The following is a 20,325-nucleotide window of genomic DNA, read 5'->3' on the forward strand; positions in this document are numbered from 1 at the left end:
TTAGTCATCACTTGTTTGTCTTTACACTTTGTAATAGATACCACTATTAGGGGATTTATGGTAATATGGAAATAACACCAGAAAGCAAGCTAGGGAAAGATTGAATCTTTCACTCCTCCTCCCACACCACTTCTTGTTCCCCTCTCAACTGATTTGAGTGTTCTCCCCAGGAATGGTAAAGTTGAAGATTTCTTTTAGTAACTAACTCCCACCCTCAAATATTTAACTAAGAGGTCTTTTATGTTTTAAAATAGAGAAGGTAAGGAGAGGGAGGAGGGAGAAAGAGGAAAATAGGTTTCCCTGACTTCCTATATTTTTTGTTGATTGGAGATTTCACAATGTGTTCAATTCGGGAAATAAAGTTATTTTTCTCAAAGGGGAGATGTTGACAGCAAAGCTGACAGAGTTTCTTTTGAGCTAAGCTCCAAAAGTCTTCTTAGTACTCAATCATATAAATAGTCATTGACCAAGAGAGAGTCTGGCTTCTACCTTCCTCCCAACAGTCAGAGAAGAAGTGAGTTTCAAAACAGCTCAAGCTGCCCAACTGCTTCCTTCAAAATTCCATGAAACTGTGACTCCATCTCAGTTGATTGGCAGTTCCCAAAGTTCCAAATCTCTTGCTTTTTCTACTGATTCATCTTGTATTTCCATTTCCTCCATTACAACTTTCAATCTTCAGTCTTTTTGGGATGATTGAGTTTCATCAAGCTTTTATTTATAACTTGTTTCCCTTTCCTCCTTTGGGCTGATTTGTCTCCTATTTTCTTTCCTCCTTTTTACAAACACACCTGTGCCTCCCCTGTCTTCAGAAAGCCCTTTCTCCATCTGTCCATCCCTGCTAGCTATTGTCCTGTATCTCTCCTTGAGGAGCTTCTAATCAGGGCTTCCTCTTCCTCTCATTCTCTTCACTCTAAGCCTGGCTTCCAGGTTATCATTGAAATGGCTTTCAGCAAAGTTAGCAATAATTTCTTACTTGCCAAATCTACTAGCCTTTCCTCATTCTTCATTCTTTTTGATCTCTCTGCAGTCTTTGTCTCCTTGATATCTTCTTTCATTTCTGGTTTTCTACCAGATTGTCTGATCATGGTTCATTTTTCTTTGCAGTCTCACCCACTAACTCCTCCCAAGCCTCTATGCTGAGCCCCTTCTCTTTCCCCTCTATATTACTTTAGTTGGGGACCTCATCCATTTCAATGGATTCAATTATCATCACTATGTTGATGATTACCAGATCTTCCTATCCAGCCCTATAACCCTCTTTCTTGATCTTCAGTCTTGAATCTCTAGGTGCTTATTCAGCATCGTTAATCTGAATATTCTCATATTCATATCTTCATGCAGTATGTTCAAAACTGAACTCATCTTTCTCCTCAAGACCTTTCCTCTACTTTACTTACTCCATCTTTTCTGTTCCCCAGACTTGCTGTCTAGGGCTTATCTTAAACACACTCTCTCAACTTTGATATCCATTGTGTTGATAGCTCCTGTCTATTCTGCTTTTGTGATATCTTTCATTTATGTCATTGTGAGAAGGGAATTCCTCTCTCTGTTTTGATATAATCAATCAGAGACTTGGATAGGCTCTCAGAGAAAGGAAGCTGAAACCATTGAGACAGGAAACTGATCCCACAGGCCCTCACCCCCTGGGTGGTGCCAGGCAAATTGAGGAACTATGATTGGTTCCTGAGATGTGATGTGGGCGAGCTAGTTAGTGAAGAAAAACTTCTTATAAAGGCAAGACCAGGGCTCTGCACATTGACTCTCCCACTCTTCTGACTGGAGATTGGACCTGAAGGAACCTTTGTCGGTGGTGAGCTTCAATCCATCAGAATGGCAATTAGGGTATTTAACTAGGCAACTCTCTATCTCTTTCCTACATTTCCCCCTCTTTACTATCACTACTTTGATATAATAAAGCTGCTAAAGCTAGTAGCAGCCTCATAATTTAACGTAAACTATTACATCTTCTCCCCTCTGACACTGTCACCTCTTCAATCAAGGCCCTTGTGACTTTACTCCAGGGTCCAATCTCATATCTCTCCCAACTCTAGTCCATCCTGCACTTAGCTATCCCATTGATCTTCCTAAATATATAGGTCAGACACCTCACCCTTATTTAGTAGACTTTAATATCAGATATAAGGTCATCTGACATTTTTAGCCTTTCATAACCTGGACCCCTTTCTAGATTTCTTACATCTTCCTATTTCCTCCCCCTCACATACTCTGCAATCTGGTATCACTGACCTTGTTTTTGCTTCCATAAGACATGGACATTTTCACTAGCTGTCTTCCTTCCATGCCTAGAATTCTTTGCCTCATCTCCTTGTGGCCTTCCTTTCTGCCTGCCTTCAAGTCCTAGCTAAAATCTCCCCTTTGTAAGAACCCTTTCCTGATATTTGGTGCTAACGTCTTTTCTCCATTGATTATCTGATTTTTTCTGTTTGTATCTTGTCCATGAAGAGCTGTTTATAGGTGCTGCCTTTCATTAGTTTGTGAGCACCTTGAGATAAGAGTTTGTTTTGTTGTCCCTTGTACCTAACACATAGGAGGATCTCCAATCAGGGTTGTTGGCTGATCAGGGGATAGATATCCTGTTAATGATCTCCCTCAACTCTTCTATGATTGACAATGACATTTATATTCCAAACTCTTGTGGACCTCACTTGACCTGACCCTTATCTCTAGCAAAGAGAGGAAGTATTTTATTGGTAGTTATAGGTTCTTTTAGTCCCTTTACTGTGTTAACTGATTTATATTAGTGAACCGTGATTAGGAAATAGCTGTGGCCTATTGATATCTATTCTTTTATCTATTTCCAATTCTCTGACATCAGTGAACAGTGGGTCCATTTACCTCAATCTTCTCATTTGGCACTAATCTTTAATATGACTGAACATAGATGATCAGCAAATAACTCCCCAATATAGTAGCCATTTGTTTTCTTTCTGTTTCAATATAATAAGCAATTTTCTTTTTCCTTTTTTTTTTAAACCTTATCTTCTGTTTTAGAATAAATACTGTGTATTGTTTTCAAGGCAGAAGAGTGGTAAGGGCTGGTGAAGTGAGGAATGTCCTTAGCAGGAGTGGAGCAGGGGAGGGGAGTGGCTTGAGCTCTCTGCTCCCCTCCAGCTCTGCTGCATATGCACCCCTGACTTTCCGTCCTGTGTGCTCCCATTGAGCTGCTGGGCAGAGAGGTGGGTGAGGTGAAAAAATGCCCTCAGATACAATAGAGAGGGGGAGGGAACAGCTCTGCCTGAGTCCCTCTGCCTTTCTAGTAATGAACTCTGGTGGTAGGTAGTGATGAGAGGGTAGGGAAGAAGGATGGCCAAATGCCCAGAGAGTATTCTGGGTGCCATCTTTGGCACCTGTGCCATAAATTGGCCATCACTGGGCTAGGCAATGGCAATTAAGTGACTTGCCTAGGCTCACACAACTAGGAAGTGTCTGAGGCCAGATTTGAACTTAGGACCTCCTGTCTCTAGATCTGGCTCTCAATCCACTGAGCTACTCAGCTGCCCTCAGAAATTTGTTTTTGGTGATGTTTTTGATACTTGTGAGATGTTGTGGCATAGCAAATGGATAGAAAGCTGTGAAAGACCAGGATTCAAATCCCACCCTGGGCAAGTCACTCAGCATTCCCTGTTGCTCCAAGCCTGTCATTTGGCAGAAAAAGTGCTAAGCTACATTGAAAGAGGATGTTTTCTTTTAAAACATTCATTTCCAGGGCCTCTGAGCAGGCTTCTCAATAGAAGTGCATGTGATATACAGGTGTCTGGTTTCTGTGTGTTCCGGGCCTTCGTCCTGTCTCCTTTCTCATGGCCAACCATGTTTTCCACCATCTTTTTCTTGCTGGCCTCCCTTGCACCCTCGTTTGCTCTGTTTATTTCCCAGTATGTGTTCAGTTACTTTTTGGAAGTTTCTTAACAGCCTCATTAAAAAACCTTCCAAACCCTTTCTTCTCTAGCACAGATCCTGGCCCTGTAGCTACAGCATTCGTTGGGATGGTGTTTTGGGAAGGACTTGCTTTGAATGCTGCCATCCTAGCTGACTGGTCCACAAAGTGGTTATAGTTGCCTTTGTTCCCAAGGTCTAACTGGCTTATCTAATCTCTTTATTTCCCTCTCCATGGGAGCTTGTGAGCCATCCTTCCGTTTAGCGCCAACTTTTGTCTTCTAGTTTTATTCACAGAGAGAATTTCAAGATTAAGATCTTCTTCCCCTTCTAGCATGTCCCTTTGTCAGTCAGTGGACGAAGGTGACACACAAAGACAGTGACTACCAACAGCTAATCTGATTTTTATGGCTAGCCTAAGTTATTAGCCTCTGCCACTGTGACTGTGTAGGCGGACTGAGAGGTACTTGGTGTTTGCCTTTGGGTGTGTGGAGTTTTCCAGGAGGATCAGCATCTCTGAAGGGAGGGTTTGCCGAGCTCTTTTCTGGCCTGCTCATCCACCTTTGAGGCTACTCTCTCCTGTGCCTTAAACTGTGGTAAGACTTTCTCAGCAGATGGGCTGAGCCAGCGGAGGGTAACCGACAGGCCTCAGACCTCACAGTGATTTGAGGGTGACTGCCCCGGGCATGTGAAGACTTCACTTGGTGGAATGGGTGGATGAGAACAGTTTATTCCCAAGGCCATAAAAGCAGCTGAAGCAGGTGCTGTGTTCAGACGTGGTCAGACGTGGAAGATGCATCCCTGGCCATTGCCACGCATCCTGACTTTTGTCCTGCCGTTGGACTTGGGTGATTCTAAAAGAGAGTGAAGCCCATGACTTTGGGTGTCTCTGCCTCGCTTCAGTTGACTTCATGCGCAAGTCAAGATATGACCCTGTGACACCATCACTCCTCTTCAGAAATGAAGAATGATGAACAATTTGCCAGGCCAAATGCCCCCAAAGCATGCCTGCCCCCTGCCAGTAAAGAAGTGTGTGAAAGCAAGCCATGTATGTCAAGATGATTATACACTGCAAGGGCCAAGCTCACCTTTACCTGTCTTGGAGGCATTTGTGTGAAACAAGGGCCTTTCATTCTCTCCTACCCTTACGAGTAACTAGAGCAAATACTTCAGTTTTTATAGGACCCAGAAATGAGGACATAAATGGCTCTTGGTGGGCATGGAAGAGAGTTGTAGCCTTTGAAGGAAAAAAAAGTGCCATGTCCCCCACTCTCGTTAATCTCTGTGATTCTCTACACCATCATACGATGGTAATGTTACAAAATCTCTCCAGAGATTAGGGGAAGAACTCACATATTATGTTTGGGGGAAAGACCACTGGAATTAAAATCTTACAGCTATTGGAAGAAATAGCCCTCACAGGTGTCATGTAACAAAAACTCACTATATTAGATCATTCAAAATGGCAGAAAATAAATGTTGGTTAAACCAAATTTGTTGTGATTTGATTAATACTTGCTTGATAGACCTCTTTTGGGAATACCATTCTATCTTAGCTCAGCAGTTTCTTTAAAATGTACCATGTTCTTTGGTTCATGAGAGAGTGCCGATTACCGTTTGCTCGTAGAATCTTCGAAAATAACATTTTCTATAAGGTTTTAGAGCTGTGTCATTCGTAGATGTTTGATCAACATATTGGGTTCTATTCTCAGATGTTTGAGGCATTGTTGATAGAGCATATAAATTAAAAGGCCCTCCAAGGGGGTGTAGCTAGATTGGATCTTAATTTGATATGAGTAATAATATCTTAAGGCTATTTAAGTATGTTAACATCTATCTGGATGCCTTTCTTTCTTCCCAGATGATACACCAAACCAGAATGACTCGTGCATTGAGACAGCCATGACCCTGCCCAGTCAGTCCAGAGTCAATACACATGCCATGACTACACTGAAGCTACTGGACTATAGGTTTGTAATAATGGCACTTTTGTTACTCTTGCTTTTGATTACTGACGTAATATTCCAAGTGTGATGTAGGACAAGGAGCCAGAGCTCCTAGGCTGCCTGAAATAGATTCCAGAAGATTAGAATGTGTAAGTTAGGAAAGAGACATATTCTGTGATTTGAGGTTTTCCTCCCTGTTGTGTGAGTGAGGTGGGAAACCTGCTCCAATTTATTTTTTCTTAAGTTATTGTATAATAGAAGAAAAAAATCTGTTAAGAAGAGCCAGTGTGGCACAGTGGCAAACCTCCTGGATTCTGAGCCAGAGGAGCTGGGTTCAACTCCACCTCTGACAGGGTGAACCTTTCAGTTCTCTGGCCAGTCTTCTCTTCTGTAATTTTGGAGCAAAGAGGGAAGACACAGCAATTATGAGTTTATTCATGATTCTTTCAGTTAGAGCTACACAAATAGGCAAAAGGCAGTTTTTACCTGCCAGGATCTTACAATTGAATTCTTTTCTTCTCCTAGTCTTACCTTGCCCATTCCTATACCTTTATAACCATTTCTTTCTTTCTTTGATTTAAAAAACAAACAAACTCTCACCTTCTATCTTAGAATCACTGCTATGTCTTTGGTGTAAGGCAGAGGAGTAGTAAGGGCTAGGCAATGGGCTAGGGCAAAAGGGCTAGGGATTAAGTGACTTGCTCAGGATCACACAGCTAGGAAGCATCTGGGCCTGTTTTTGAACCCAGGACCTCCTGTCTCCAGGCCTTACTTTTTATCTACTGAGCCCCTTTCCCACTTATTTCTTAAGAACTGCCTCTAGTTCCCAGCTTTCTAAGCAGTATATCTTCCTTTTTGGCCACAACAACTCTCAAAAACCAATATGGGGAGCTCAGGAGGAGCTGTGGCCTGTGAACTGGAGAAAGGAGCCCACAGAGGAGGCTCACAATTCCTTCAAGCATCAAAACAAGTACTGTCATTGGGAAACAGACCAGAAGGGAGGGCCAAGCTGGGGCTTCTCTGACCCCCAGGCCCCGGACCATCCTTGGCTCCCCACACAGCATTCACTGTGCAGCCACGCTGGTGACGAGCATCTGTCTCCAGCCTCAGCCTGGACCCATGAGCTGGCAAAGAGCCTTGGTCTTCTCAGCTTGGTGGGACCCATTAACACTTGTGCTGGGCTAATAGCATCCTGGAGAGTCTGACATCGCAGTCACAGGCGGTGCTTCCGAGGGCGCCTCCTCTAACGCCTCCCCTGACCAGACACTTTTCCTGCATTCTTGTGGATTGTGATTATCCCCCCCCTCGCCGTGCCAGGTGGAGTGTAAGTGCATAAGGGCCGAAGTGGCCATAGCTCTGACAGCATGGCATTCTGCCTATACGACAGACTCAGTCAGTGGGGAATTATCATGGCTGTGAGCTTGTGTGTGAAAGACCCTGTGCTAGGTGTTGGGCATCTAAAGATAACAGCGAGCCGGCTCGGTCTGCCTCCGAGAGCGCACGTTCTGGGAGCACAAGCTGTCTGGGAGCATGTGGCCCGAAAGCATTCTCTGGAGTAGCACCGAGTCTTTCTGAGAGGGAGAGACCTCTGAGACTCACGGGGGTAGGTAGAGGGGTTCGGAGCATCTCAGGGGAGGGGGCAGTCCCCAGCCGAGGCTTCTGAGACAGGGTGTAGAGGGGCTGCGTTGTCTGCATGGGAGACCCTGGGAGCCAAAGGACCCTCCCCTTGGGGTGTCCTTGTGTCCACTTTTGGATTCCTGTCTGCTTGGGGAAAGCCTGCCCCGAGGCCGCTTGGCTATCCAGAAAGCCTTGCCCGAGGGCAGTGCCCTGAGTAGGTGTTCTTCTTGGATCTTAGTTACTCCCTTCTCCTTGGTAAGCTCCAGGAGAATATGAGCCATCAATGCTGACTTCATGACAAGTAACTCATTTCCAAAAGGGATCTCACTTTGTTTTTTAGTGACAAAAAGGCAACACTGATTCCTGATGAAGTGTTTGATGCCATAGGAAGCAACACCATCACCTCCATAAACTTTACCAAGAATCATCTAAATGAAATTCCCCAAAGGTAAGAACTGGGCTGCCGAGCCCGAGTCTGTTACGGATGAGAGCGCTCTGGCCTCAGGTGGGAGAATGGCTCTTTTTCATTCCCTCCTTCATGGCTTTGTCTCCTTTGTTGACTGGCATCATGCCTCCTCATATTACCAGAGCTTAGCACAGTCTCTGGCAGAAAGTCTGTATTTGTTAAGTGCTTGTTGACTGACTGACTGATGAAACATTTTTAATGTGCCATTGCACCTTTTTAAAAATGGAATTGACTTGCTCTTTATTAAATGGACTCAATGTATTTTTCATGAGATGGAAGGATCCTCGAGGGAAGCTATTTGCTTTTCATATATTTTACCTGTAAAATGTATGTAATAATGAGGTGCTAAATGTCAAGAGAAAGAGCCAAAGAGTTACCAGCGGTCAGTCCTTGTTCATCCCTAGCCAATATTAATTTTCACATCAGCTCTGAAAAGTGTCAGATAATCCTGTCCCTGAGAGTTGCTACCTTCAGCTTCCAGCAACATGGATTAGAGAGAGCCTCATTGCTGTTTTTATCCCTAGAAAATTCACCTTTGTTTTCAGATTTTCGACATAGATTACATTTCTCACCCGCTGTGGTGCTCAGTACAATTTTATTGACTCAGTTCAGTGTGCTAGGAAAATGGCCTGCGTGACCTCTGATTGCAAAGGTCCACCACATTCCTTTAGTGGAAGGATCTGACATCGAGAAAGATGAAAGCAGGTTCTCATTTGGTCCCATTTCCACTTTCAGAGGACACTTGGGTTCCAAGTTCTCCAGCAGACAGCCTATAAGTCACTGAATATTCACTCAGCATCTGCAATGTTCCCAGGTACCATGCAAAGCTCCGAGGGCACTAAAGGAGCAAAATGGTTCCTACCCTCAAGGGGCTTCCCTTCAAATGGGTGAGAGAACATGCAGACCAATAAGCAGGAGAATAAGCAGAGGGAAGGCATTGGAAATGGAGAGGCTTCCTGGGGAGAAGATGGAATATTAGTTGGAACCTAAAGAGCCTGGGAGGTCCAAGAAGAACAGGGAGAGCATTCCTACCCTGGGGGTGAGCCAGAGAAAATCTCCAGAGCTGCGAGACGGAGGGTCTTGATTGTGGACTAGCTGAGAGACCAGGGTCACTGGATCAAGAGTGTGTGGTGGTAGGGTGTGAGAATTCTGGAAAGGTAGGACAGGGCTGGGTTAGGAAGGGTCTTGAATGCCAGATACTTAGACTTTAGGAAAATCCACTTTGGTGGCTGAATGTGGAGAGACTGGAGGCAGGCTGACTCCCCACCCTTATAGCTATTGCACTAGACCAGGTGTGGGGTGGCCAAGGTGGCAGTGTCTAAGGTGCGGAGGGGCCATATGCAAAAAGATGCAGAGAGGTGAAATGGACAGGCTGTGACACCATATTGAAAGTAGGGGCTGAGAGAGAAAGGGATGTCCAGGGTAGCTCATAGTTTGGGAGCCATTTTTCTGGGCTACTGGTCACAGGAAGTGTAGGTGACTTGAGGTTCAGTCCAGACTGTTGTCTCTTCCCTGCTCGGTCTTGCCCTCCATTAAGTTCCTAAAATACAGTATGGCTCCCCCTTTCCCTTCACTCAATAAACTCTGGTGGCATTGTAAGGGTTAAAAATTAAGGTTGTACTAAATATAAGAGTGAAATGAATATATCTTAAATCAAAATGACTTTATAGCAGTATTTATTTATAAAAAGAGGGAAAGAGTAAGGTAGAGAAATGAGAAAAGGGGTAGAGTAAGAAATCTAGCTTAACATGCTAAATATCTGCTCCGGCATCTGGCTTTGCTCTGGCAGGGCTCCAGAGGTCAGTTAGGAATCATCCACGCCGCCTATCTGGTGTAGTCAGGAAAGAAGGTCAGCTTTTTCCACTCACCAATCCAAAGTCCAAGGGAAGAAGATTCCAGAGCAGTCTTACCAAAGGCTAGGAGGAAGGTCCTCCACCAGCCTCCAGAGCTTTGAAAAAACCTTACTCATAGGAAGTTGCAGCCACTTTAAAAGACCCTTCTTTGCATTACTTCCTGTGCCTTCCCCCACTTTACCAATCACAGTTTTAGAATTTTCTTAGGACTACCCAGGGGGAAGTAAGTTGTTTCTGAGTTGTCACCCACTTTAACACGTGGGTTGTGGACTTCCCTCCACTTAAGCATAAAGTGGGGGTGTATACGCTTCTGGTGATTAAATCTAAAAGTAGGCTGGGGTGGGGTGGGGAGAGTTAATCCCATCTTCACAGCACCCTATCGCCTCCAAGGTCACATACAAAATGCTGTTGGCATTCAAAACCCTTCATGACTTGCCCCCTCCCACCTTTCTAGTATTCTTACTCCTCATTCCTTACCATCTACTCTGCTCTTCCTCAAACTGGCCCTTCTCTCTGAGCTCTGGGCATTCTCTGAGACTGTCCTCATATCCGGAAAGTTCTCCCTCTTGCTGCAGACCTTCTTGGCTACCTTTAAACCCCACCTAGAATCCCATCTTTGATGAGAAGCCTCCCCAGCCCTTCGGAATTAAGGTGCCTTCCCTCTTTTGATTGTTTCCCATTTTACCCTGCATGTAGCCTATCTGTATGTATTTGCTTGTTGGGAGCTCCTTGAATGCAGCAACCAACGTTGGCCTCTCTTTGTGTCTCCAGCCCTTAGCACAGTGCCTGGTACATAGAAGGCGCTTAATCAGTGTTTATTGAATCGAGTGAATGCCTGGTGAGGAAGCAGCTTGGTGGGTTGGCAGCTGACCTGGTTCTTTATGTCCTGCCTCACTTGGGTGACCTGACCTTGGGCAAGGCATTAACTTTTGTGAACCTGTTTCTTTCTCTTGAAAATTAAGAGGTTGGACAAGCAGCCTCCTTTCTAGCTTCCAGTGTGACACTCACAAGATCCTGGGATCTGTGCTCTGCACTTATGTGGGATCCAATTAGCAGAAGAAATTGATTAGGAAAGTGACTGTAAGAATTGGATTGATCTGGATTTTCCCCAACTGTTTCCATCTGTTCAATGAAGCATTTATTAGGCACCTTGGGCAGCTCAGTGGTGCAATGGATAGAGTGCTGGGCTTGGAGTCAGGAAGTCATCTGGAGTCAACTGAGGAAGTCATCTTCCTCAGTTCAAATCTGGCCTTAGTTAGACATTTGCTGGCTGTGTGATCCTGGGCAAATCACTTCACTCTGTTGGCCTCTGTGTCCTCCTCTGCCACATGAGCTCAAGAAGGAAATGGCCAAACTCTCTAGTACCTTTGCCAAGAAAATCTCAAAATGGGGGCATGAAGAGTCAGGTGTGTCTGAAAAAAAGGCACCTATTATGCGCCTGGCACTGGGCTAAGCTGTGCTCTGAGGAGACAAGAGGCAGTTCCTTCCTTTAGGGAGCTTACAGTCTAACTTGGGGAGACAACACCAGACTGCCAGTGGTAGTCCTAAAATGAAACTAAGCAAGCCACACTGCTCTTGTTGGTGTTGGAAAAGGGAGAGGAACCTGGAAAGCTCATTTTGATTTTTGTTAAAGCTAAATAGTTCTTTTCACACATGAGAAACATTTTTCTTAAAGCAAGCTAGATCACAGGATTCTAGATTTCTAGCTCTGTGCGACCTTGGGGCTATTGTGGAATCTCACCACTTTAGAGATGAAGTCACCAAGGCTGACAGAGGTTTCTGGTGATATCAGTAGGAAGTGTCTGAAGCAGAACTCAAACCCACATTTTCCTTTCTCCAAGCCTAGTGCTCTCTCCACTCTGACGGACAGTTTTAAGTTTGTGATAATAGGTTGGTTGGTTGGTTGTTTTTTTGGCTGGGTGGGGAACTGAATTGTTTAAATGTCTGTGGGGTAGCATAGAAACTCTTCACTTGCTACAGGTCACTCTTCCAGGCAGCTCTGGTTGAAGATTTCATAGTGATGTGTGTACTTTTGTTTCAGGATTGTGGAACTGAAGGCAACCGTGTGTGATGTCAACCTTGGCTTTAACAAGCTTTCCTGTATTTCAGCAGAATTGTGTGCTCTTCACAAGTTGATACACTTGGATATCAGGTACGCTGTGCTAGGGTTGTAGACCCTCGCCCTGCATGGTTTGCCGTCTTTCTTGTTCCCATTTTCCACATAGTGAAACTAGTCTTGGAATCATAGCTCTCCCAGCTTTTTGGGAGGACCTTAAAACCTTGTGTTGGAGGACTCGGTCAGTTAAGCCTGTATGGAACATGGCAGCCTGTTTGGAGCTGAATGTGAAAGATGAGCTGAGCAATAGAGCATCTATTTGGCTTTTCCCCCAAGAAGAACCTCAGAAGAGATGGAGCTACATTGACTTAAGTTCCTGCCAATACAGATGAGTCACTTGGAGAAAACCTGTCTGTGGCAAGACACACCAGGAGGAGATGATGCAGATTTGTATGGGGAAAGAATCCTGTGCTTGTCCAAGAGACCCTGGGGTAGCCAAAACAGGACCTTCTGGTCGAGATGGCCCTCCACATCCATTGGCCTGGCACAGAGCAGGGAGCAGCCCACATCCTTTTGGGACTGCTGTCACTGGGTGAAGGGATTGTTCTGTGCATTGGCCTTTCAGTTAGCAAGCTGCCTTAGAGAAGTCGCATTGAAGCCACAGGAAGAGATGGATGGAGGCAGGAGAGGGCCAGGGACCCCAGAAGGGAGTGGGGAGTCTGAAGCAGCGGTAGCAGGGCGTTTAGTTGGTCCATAGTCCTTAGGGTATCACTGTTAATGTTGACACTGCCTGAGATGAGAGGTGGAGGGAACAGCAGAGAGATTGTTGGGCTGGTCTTTTGGTTGATCCTGGCCAGGTTTTCAAAACCAGAATTGGAGGACTCTTCTTCACTGATGATGAGAGATAGGAGCAGAAAGCATCCAGTATCCCCAGCAGTCTGTGGAGGTCGGGACTCAGGCCACACCAGCAGGCTTCCCAGAATCATTGGGGCGCTCTGCTGACCAGAAGGTTTCCAATAAGATGAACTTTCTGACCCCTCAGCACTGTCCGGTGTGTCCCAGTTACCTCACTCGCCATGCTCCTCAAGCATTTTCTGGCCCATGCCACCTCCCAGGATGGTTCCTTCCTCAAATGCCCTGGACCATCTGGCAAGTGGACTGAGGAACCTCAACTGTCTGTGCTAGGAAAGGGAACTTCCTCCTTACCTCCGAAGAGGAAGTTCAAGGTACTGTCATTAGGGATGGGACTGGTTTGTGGAAGGTTAGAGTCCTCTCTTCCCCTCCGGCGCCGAGGGGCAAAGGAGGTGAGCCCTAGGGAATGGCCAAGGGGCCTGAGGCCCTGAGCAAAGGTGAGATTTCACTCTGGCCTTAGGCTGGTCACTGTGTTCTTGAAGAGGCTTTTGTACTTCTGTATGGTGACCCTCGCCAGATTGTGAAGTGAGCTGCCTTCCCTCCACCACAGCACATCAGGGAGTGAAAAGGCGATCTGTGGCACTTCTCACCCCCTCTTCTCTCCTCTCCTTCCTTCTCTCCACAGAAATAATCTTTTGACTTCTTTGCCTGAAGAGATGGAAGCCTTGAGCAGGCTGCAGACTATAAATCTTTCCTTCAATAGGTGAGTATCTGCGAGCCAGACTCCAGGTTCTTTTCTCTCTGACCTAACATACCACCTCCTTCCCTCTCTTAGAAGTAGCGAGGGGGCACCACCGTGCCCAGAACACTGGGCCTGGAGTTAGGGAGTCCTGGCTTAAATGCAGCCTCAGACATTGGCCAGCAGTGTGTCCTGGGGCGAGTCCCTGTAGCACCTCCATGGCAGGCTTATTGTGAGGATCAGAGGAGGTAACTGCTGTAAGGTACACTTAGCACAGTGCCTGGCACATAGTAGGTGCTTCCCTGCCTGCACTTAAGCCATGGTGACCATGTTCATAACCGATTTAAAAGTGCTTCACATAGTTCAAAAGCTACAGTTTCCCTTTCATTTCCTGACGGAGCTTGTTGTTTGGAAGCAGTGAAGTGGCCTGAATTTTGTTCTTACGGTTCATGGTAAAAGACACACTTTCAGCTTTCCTTTCATTCTGTCAGTACAGATTCCTTCAGTTTTGCTCCTTAAATGTTAAAGGAAAGATTCAGAAAGTCCGTGATCCACAGTCGTTAGAACCTCTTTGAAAAATCGTCTACCATTTTGGACCAGTTTAGTCATCTCTCCAGATGTTGGGCCTATGGAGGATGCTCCTGGAGGCTGGAGAAGGAAAGCGGATGGAGCCTGCCCAAGTGCAAAGAAACAGGGAAGGTCACCCCCTAAGAGAGAGTGCCAAAGTGGGGCCCGGAGCTTCTTTGCTTCCATTTACCTGCCAGCTTTCAGCCTGATTATTTTCCCCTGCTTGTTTCTGTCTTCTTTTTCCTGATCTTTCCCTCTCTGCTCTTGCAAATTTTTAATATTGTATTCCTGGGATAATTTTGATTTTACCAAACCAGCTCCCTTTCTTGCAGCAGTACTGCATGTTTCCAGTCACCCACGTCCAAAATCTTTTTAGTTGTCTTTGATTTCTCCCTTTTCAGGCTTCTACATACAATCTATAAATAGATTTTCTCAATTCCTTATTATTTAGTTTATCAGTCTGTAATGTGAGATTCCCAGTAATGTGCATTCTTGGCAAAAGAGTGGTAAGGGCTAGGCAACAGGGATGAAGGGATTTGCCTGGGGTCACACAGCTAGGCCAGGTCTGAGGACAGATTTGAACCCAGGACTGCTGGTGTCCAAGCCTGGCTTTCTCTCCACCGAGCCACTTAGCTGCCCCCGGCATGGACTTTTCTAATAGCATTTTAAGCTGTTTCCCCTAGTGCCAGTGTCGTTGTTTCTGATATCATCAATGCTCTTTTTTGTTTGGTTTCTGAGGCCTGTGGGTGGAAGCCCTCCCTGGGAAGGGAGGCGGCACCAACACAGCTGGGCCCTTGTGCCAGGGAGGCTCTCGGTTGTCTGAAGCGCTGAGAGGTGGCACGATTTCCCTGGTTCCTGCAGCCAGGGTTTGTCGTGGATGGGATCTTGGCTCTGGGAGCAGCCTCTGCTGTGCCAAGCTATTTAGGTTAGCATTCAAGGCCCCTGTGACCTGCCCCCAGCTCGCTTTTCTGACTCGCCTTGTTGCCCCTTTCGTTTGTGAATCTCCTCCTTCAGATAGATTGGCCTCCATTCTGGCCCCTCTTAGAGACCAGCCAGGCAGTGAGAGTTGGGACTCGGATGCCGAAGGGATTCCTGTGCTCTTGGAAGGGTCCATGACGTGGACGGGGCCAGCTGAGCCCCTAAGGGCAGGCGGGCACCGGGGAGGAGAGCCTGGGGGCAGCGCTTCCCTCAGGCTTCTGGGAACCTTCCCTTTGTGCCAGCGGGGCCTGGCACGGCTCTGTCTCTGGAAGGAGAACGTTGGCCAGGCCCAAGAGGCCAGGGTGGCTTTCAGCATTTCTGTGCTGTCCCCAGACTCAAGGGAGAGACCGGGGCCTCCTGACACCGTGTGTCCGGGGGGGCGGGGGGGGGGAGTCTGGGGGAGAGTCCGGGGCCTCCTGACACCGGGTGCCGGGGGGGGGGGGAGTCTGGGGGAGAGTCTGGGGCCTCCTGACACCGGGTGCTGGGGGGGGGGGAGTCTGGGGGAGAGTCTGGGGCCTCCTGACACCGGGTGCTGGGGCGGGGGGGGGGAGAGTCTGGGGGAGAGTCTGGGGGAGAGTCCGGGGCCTCCTGACACCGTGTGTCCAGGGGGGCGGGGGGGGGGAGTCTGGGGGAGAGTCCGGAGCTTCCTGACACCGGGTGCTGGGGGAGAGTCCGGGGCCTCCTGACACCGGGTGCCGGGGGGGGGGGGGGGAGTCTGGGGGAGAGTCCGGGGCCTCCTGACACCGGGTGCCGGGGGGGGGGGGGGTCCGGGGCCTCCTGACACCGTGTGCTGGGGGAGAGTCTGGGGGGGGAGTCCAGGACCTCCTGACACCGTGTGCCGGGGGGGGGGGGGGTCCGGGGCCTCCTGACACCGTGTGCCCGGGGGGGGGGAGTCCGGGGCCTCCTGACACCGTGTGCTGGGGGAGAGTCTGGGGGGGAGTCCGGGGCCTCCTGACACCGTTTTCCTGGGGGGGAGTCCGGGGCCTCCTGACACCGTTTTCCTGGGGGGGAGTCCGGGGCCTCCTGACACCGTGTGCCCGGGGGGGGGGGAGTCCGGGGCCTCCGCTGGGAACCCTGAGGAAGGAGGAGACCCACAGAAAGCGGGCAGGGAGGGGCCCTTCCGTCAGGGTGGTGCCTTTCTCGGCAGGCTGCAGGCGTTCCCCTGCGTCCTCTACCGGCTGCGCACTCTGGAGACGGTGCTCCTCGGGAACAACCAGCTGGGCTCCGTGGACCCCCTGCGGCTCCAGCAGATGGACCGGCTGGCCACTCTGGACCTCCAGAACAACGACCTCCTGCACGTCCCCCCCGAGCTGGGCAACTGTGTGAGTCTGAGGTGAGACGGCCCCCGGGCGGGGTCTGGGGAGCCCCTGCCCTCTCCCCGGGGGTGAAGGGAGCGCCGGTAGCAGAGGCACCCCTTTGAGCTGCATTTTTGTCGGTCATTTTACTTTGAGAAACGGGGGCCGTCTGTGAGGAAGACGCGTGCTCGGGGCTCACTGGCAGCAAGCCTGCGGAGCAAGGCCTCGGACCCTGGGCATCCGATGCCCAGTCCAGCTCTGTCCATCGCCCTGGGGCTGGCGGCCAGTGGAGAAGGGCCCAGCGCTTGGCCGTGCCTGTCTAGCCTCGACCTGAAGGGGAAGCTTCTCCGCGTTCTAGGCCGTCCCTGAAAGTCCCCGGGGGGGGCCCTCGGGAGCTCCCCAGGCCTGGGCCGCTTCTGAGTTTGGCGGCGTCGAAGGGCCCTTGGGGGGAGTCCCCCATTGCTGGTGCTGGAGGCCCTGTGTCGGGAGTCTGCGCTGGCCCGTCGGGCGTCTCCGGCGCACGGGTTGTGGGCTGGGAAACTTGGGGCTGGGTATGGGCGTCCGGGGCGGAGCCAGGGGTGGGGTCAGGGCCAGGAGAGCATCCTGTGTGTGAGGCGGCAGTGCAGAGGGCGGCCTCCAGGGCGATCCCCGCCCTGGCCTGGGCTGGGCGCTGCTCCGAAGGGGCTGAGGCGCAGGTGGCCTCTGGGTGCCCTCTCCGGCCTCAGGGAGCCGGGCAGCCCAGAGCAGAGCTACACCCCACAGGGAAGAGGCAGCCGTCCTTCCGGCTCCTGGGCCGGCCCAGTTTGGTCAGAGCCGTCGGATGGAGGTTTGGGGGGAGGCCCGTCTCGTTCAGAGGACACAGCCCCCCTTTCTCCTCCCTCCAGGACCCTTCTGCTGGAGGGCAACCCGTTCCGCACGCCTCGAGCAGCCATCCTGGCCCGAGGAACCGACGCTGTGCTGGAGTACCTCAGAGGCCGCATTCCGACTTAGCGGGGGTGGAGCCCTGGGCGGGCCGCCCTGCCGCCCCCACCGCTGCCCACCTTCTTGTGACCCTCTTCTCGGGGTCCGCACGCTCCCCTCCAGGGGTAAAAGACGGCTTTGGGCGCTTTGGTGACGGACCCGGAGGGGGGAGGGGGAGGGGAGGGGGAGGGGAGAGGGGCGCCCCTTCTTTGTACACTTTTGGATTCATTTCTTATATGTGTGTGTTGTTGGCTCTGTAAGAAGCCCGCTGGGCCCCTCGTCAGTTTTTGTAGCCTTCCTGGTGTCTTGTGGGGAACGTCACTGAGAGGACTCGGGGTTTTCTGATGCGAAGTGCACGAGGTCCTGGCTACGCGCCCCGGCAGGGCTGCCTTGGGGGGGATCCTGCGCTGGCGCAGAGCACAGACTCCGGGGAGATGGGATGGGCTCTTGGGGACGGCTGAGAAAGGGTCCCCGTCAGCGTCTGCTTTCAGACCCCGAGGATCCGGCCTCGCCTGTGCTGTGGCCGAAGAAGCAGCCGGCCTCCTCCGACGGGAAGAGGCCCTCTTGAAGTCAGCCCGCCTCCTGCCAGCTCGAGGGGTTCGGCTGCACTTCGGCAGCTCGACGGCCGGCAGGGCTTGGCCTGGAAGCAGACTTAGTAATGATCGCAGACCAAGGCCCGAGAGGGGCCAGTGGGGAAGATCTTGCAAACGGCTGGCTTTAAGAAGAGCCCTCCTGGTCTCCAGCTCTTGGCTCGTTCAAAATAGGATCTCGTGAGGGTAGATTCAGAACCTTTTTGAAAAAAGTCATCAAGGGCAGCTAGATGGCTCAGTGGATAGAGAGCTGGGCCTGGCTTCAGATGTGGCCTCAGACACCTCCCAGCTGGGTGACCCTGGCCAAGTCACTTGACCCCCACTGCCTAGCCCTGACCACTCTTCTGCCTTGGAGCCAACACTTGGTGTTGATTCCAAGACAGAAGGGGAGGGAGAAAGAACGAAAGACAAAATTAATGAAGATCAAATACTTCTGTGGGGATAATGTGTTTTTTCAGATTCCAGTTACAATTGTTCTCTCACTAAGGGGAAGCCTACTGTTTTACAGTTGCCACCTCACAGGTCTGCTGTGTTAGAAAACGAAAGACTCTTTACAATAAGGTGAAATTTTATTATTTGTACAATAAAGAGACTTTTTGTTATTCAAAACACTTTGTCTTTAAATACTGAAAAAGTTGAGCACACCAAAGCCGAAAAAAGGCTCTGCTGCAGGCTGCACAGCATCGTCTGAGTCCGTTTTGTATCTGTCAGAAAGCATCTTCAGAATGCAGTCGTCACGCCGCACCCCTTCACCGCTTCGTGTCAGTACAGCTCGTGTGTGCAAGTGAACAAGACAGCGGTCCATTGCAGAGTGAGTCTTCAAGGACGTTTGCATGAAAAATGAAGCCGTGCCCAAGTGCAGTGCGTTATAACCGCAAATTAAAAGCCCATGAAATCCCTTCACAATCTATGCTCATAAAGTAGGAAATCATTCTTCATCCAGCTTTATTTACAACAATATGCAGATCAACTGAAAAGTACAGGTCATTGTTTTAATAGAGCAATCTGGAACACATACAAAAATGACAAGTATTTATAGAGAATCGAAGCTCAAAATCACAATGATCTCAAAACGTTAGGTACGATACAGCCGTTTCCATCATTATTAAACATGTCGTCAAATAACTTTGTTTAAAAAATGGTAAAACTTGTATTAAAGTAAGCTATTTGTTTTGAATTGGCTACAGTACTTACTCCCAAGTAGAAAACTGTTGAGTTTGTTTTTCTCGCAGAATAACTGATAGGTAAAGCCTCCCGTGTAAAGCCAAGAGACCGGAAAGGCCCCGATTTAGAAAGATCCGGCCTCTTGGGCAGTAAGAAGAGCTTTACAAGGGGGGTGTCTGTCCAGAGTCTGCAGTGAAATGACATGCGTTAATAGATAGGAGGATGGAATAAGTCAGTGGAGACTCCCCGTGCACGTTCAAATGTTCACAGAGATGACAAAAAGAAGTCTTAAATGAGGAAGCAATCATTAAATCCAGGCTTGAACCACTCCCCCCCCCCCCCCAAGAATATCTCCATCCCACTTTGGCCTGACACCCCAATAGCAGCAGCTGGGCTCCTATCTGGCCCATTCAAGGCCACCAAGGGTCACTGCTGTGCTGTCCATGCCCTGAGCCCCATGCCAGGTGCCCTCCCCTCCAGGGCTGGCCAGAAGCAATCTGGTGGACAGCCCTGAGCTATTGCCTGAAGCTAACCTAGGCATCACTCCTTGGTGATGCCCAGAATCTTTCCCCCAGTGGGCTGCCAGTGTCCACAATTGGAGCTCTGGCCATAGGGAGGCAGAGGTGAAGTGTGAAGTGTTCACTACTGGATGGTGAGGGGGGCAGCAACCCTGGCAAGGGGCACAGAGCAGGAGAAGAGGGATGAGCCCCAGAGCCTTTTCCCATCACTGAATTTGGAAACTGGCCCTTGGGCGGAAGAATAGGATTGTTGGGCCCAAAGCGGCTTCTAGTTTGGTGATTCTGCTCTGCCTAGGAGGAGCCCCCACTATAACACTGGTTTACATTTACCGGGTGCTAAAGAAGGAACTTGGAAGCTTCCCTCTTGCAGGTTATGTGTTATGGTCCAGTATGAAGTTCCCAAATGGAGAACCTCACAAGATTCACAATGCAATTTTCTACTAAAAGTAGTTTCCCTTCACTGGAACACAAGAAAGATGCTGAAGCACAGGCCGCCTTTGGTCCCCCCACTGTTTCAACTAAGGATCAATGATGGAGCAGCCACAATGGGGGTTTCTATCAGAATTTTCAGGGCTCCTTTTCCAAAATGTAAACAGTAAAGCTAGGTTTCCTAGAGGGGGGGGGAAGTGAGGCTCAGCAAAGGGAAAAGATGCCTGTGCGTTCATGAGATGGACCCAAGAGGGGAGCCAGCAGGGGGCCTAACTTAGAGTATGCCCCACTTCTCTTCACTCTTACTACTTCTGACGCTTGCCCCTGGCCTGCAGGGAAAGGTTTTCAGATTTTGAAAATAAAATTCATTGCTCGGCCACATGATAACAAATGGTTTCTTG

General features: G+C 49.2%; 1 protein-coding gene across 6 annotated transcripts in view; it reads left to right on the forward strand.

Annotated features, from left to right (window-relative positions):
• Positions 1-18,422, forward strand: part of LRRC40 (leucine rich repeat containing 40) — a 48,203-nt gene extending 29,781 nt beyond the window's left edge. Inside the window, exons 10-15 of one of the 6 annotated variants that reach the window (XR_008915979.1) lie at positions 5,756-5,864; positions 7,798-7,905; positions 11,818-11,928; positions 12,875-13,058; positions 13,370-13,447; positions 16,116-16,186. Coding sequence is in view for 3 of the 6 variants with exons in the window: in XM_007480397.2 (XP_007480459.1) it covers positions 5,756-5,864; positions 7,798-7,905; positions 11,818-11,928; positions 13,370-13,447; positions 16,116-16,290; positions 17,148-17,483 (917 nt within the window). In the remaining 3 variants the exon portion in view is untranslated. Of the gene's footprint in view, positions 1-5,755; positions 5,865-7,797; positions 7,906-11,817; positions 11,929-12,874; positions 13,059-13,369; positions 13,448-13,919; positions 15,340-16,115; positions 16,302-17,147 lie in introns of those variants that run through there. The other 5 variants (XR_001627592.2, XR_008915980.1, XM_007480397.2 and 2 more) reach the window with 5 other exon arrangements.
• The last annotated feature ends 1,903 nt before the right edge of the window (positions 18,423-20,325 follow it).

This window comes from Monodelphis domestica, chromosome 2 (assembly GCF_027887165.1).
Source record: "Monodelphis domestica isolate mMonDom1 chromosome 2, mMonDom1.pri, whole genome shotgun sequence".
Classification (NCBI taxonomy): domain Eukaryota; kingdom Metazoa; phylum Chordata; class Mammalia; order Didelphimorphia; family Didelphidae; genus Monodelphis; species Monodelphis domestica.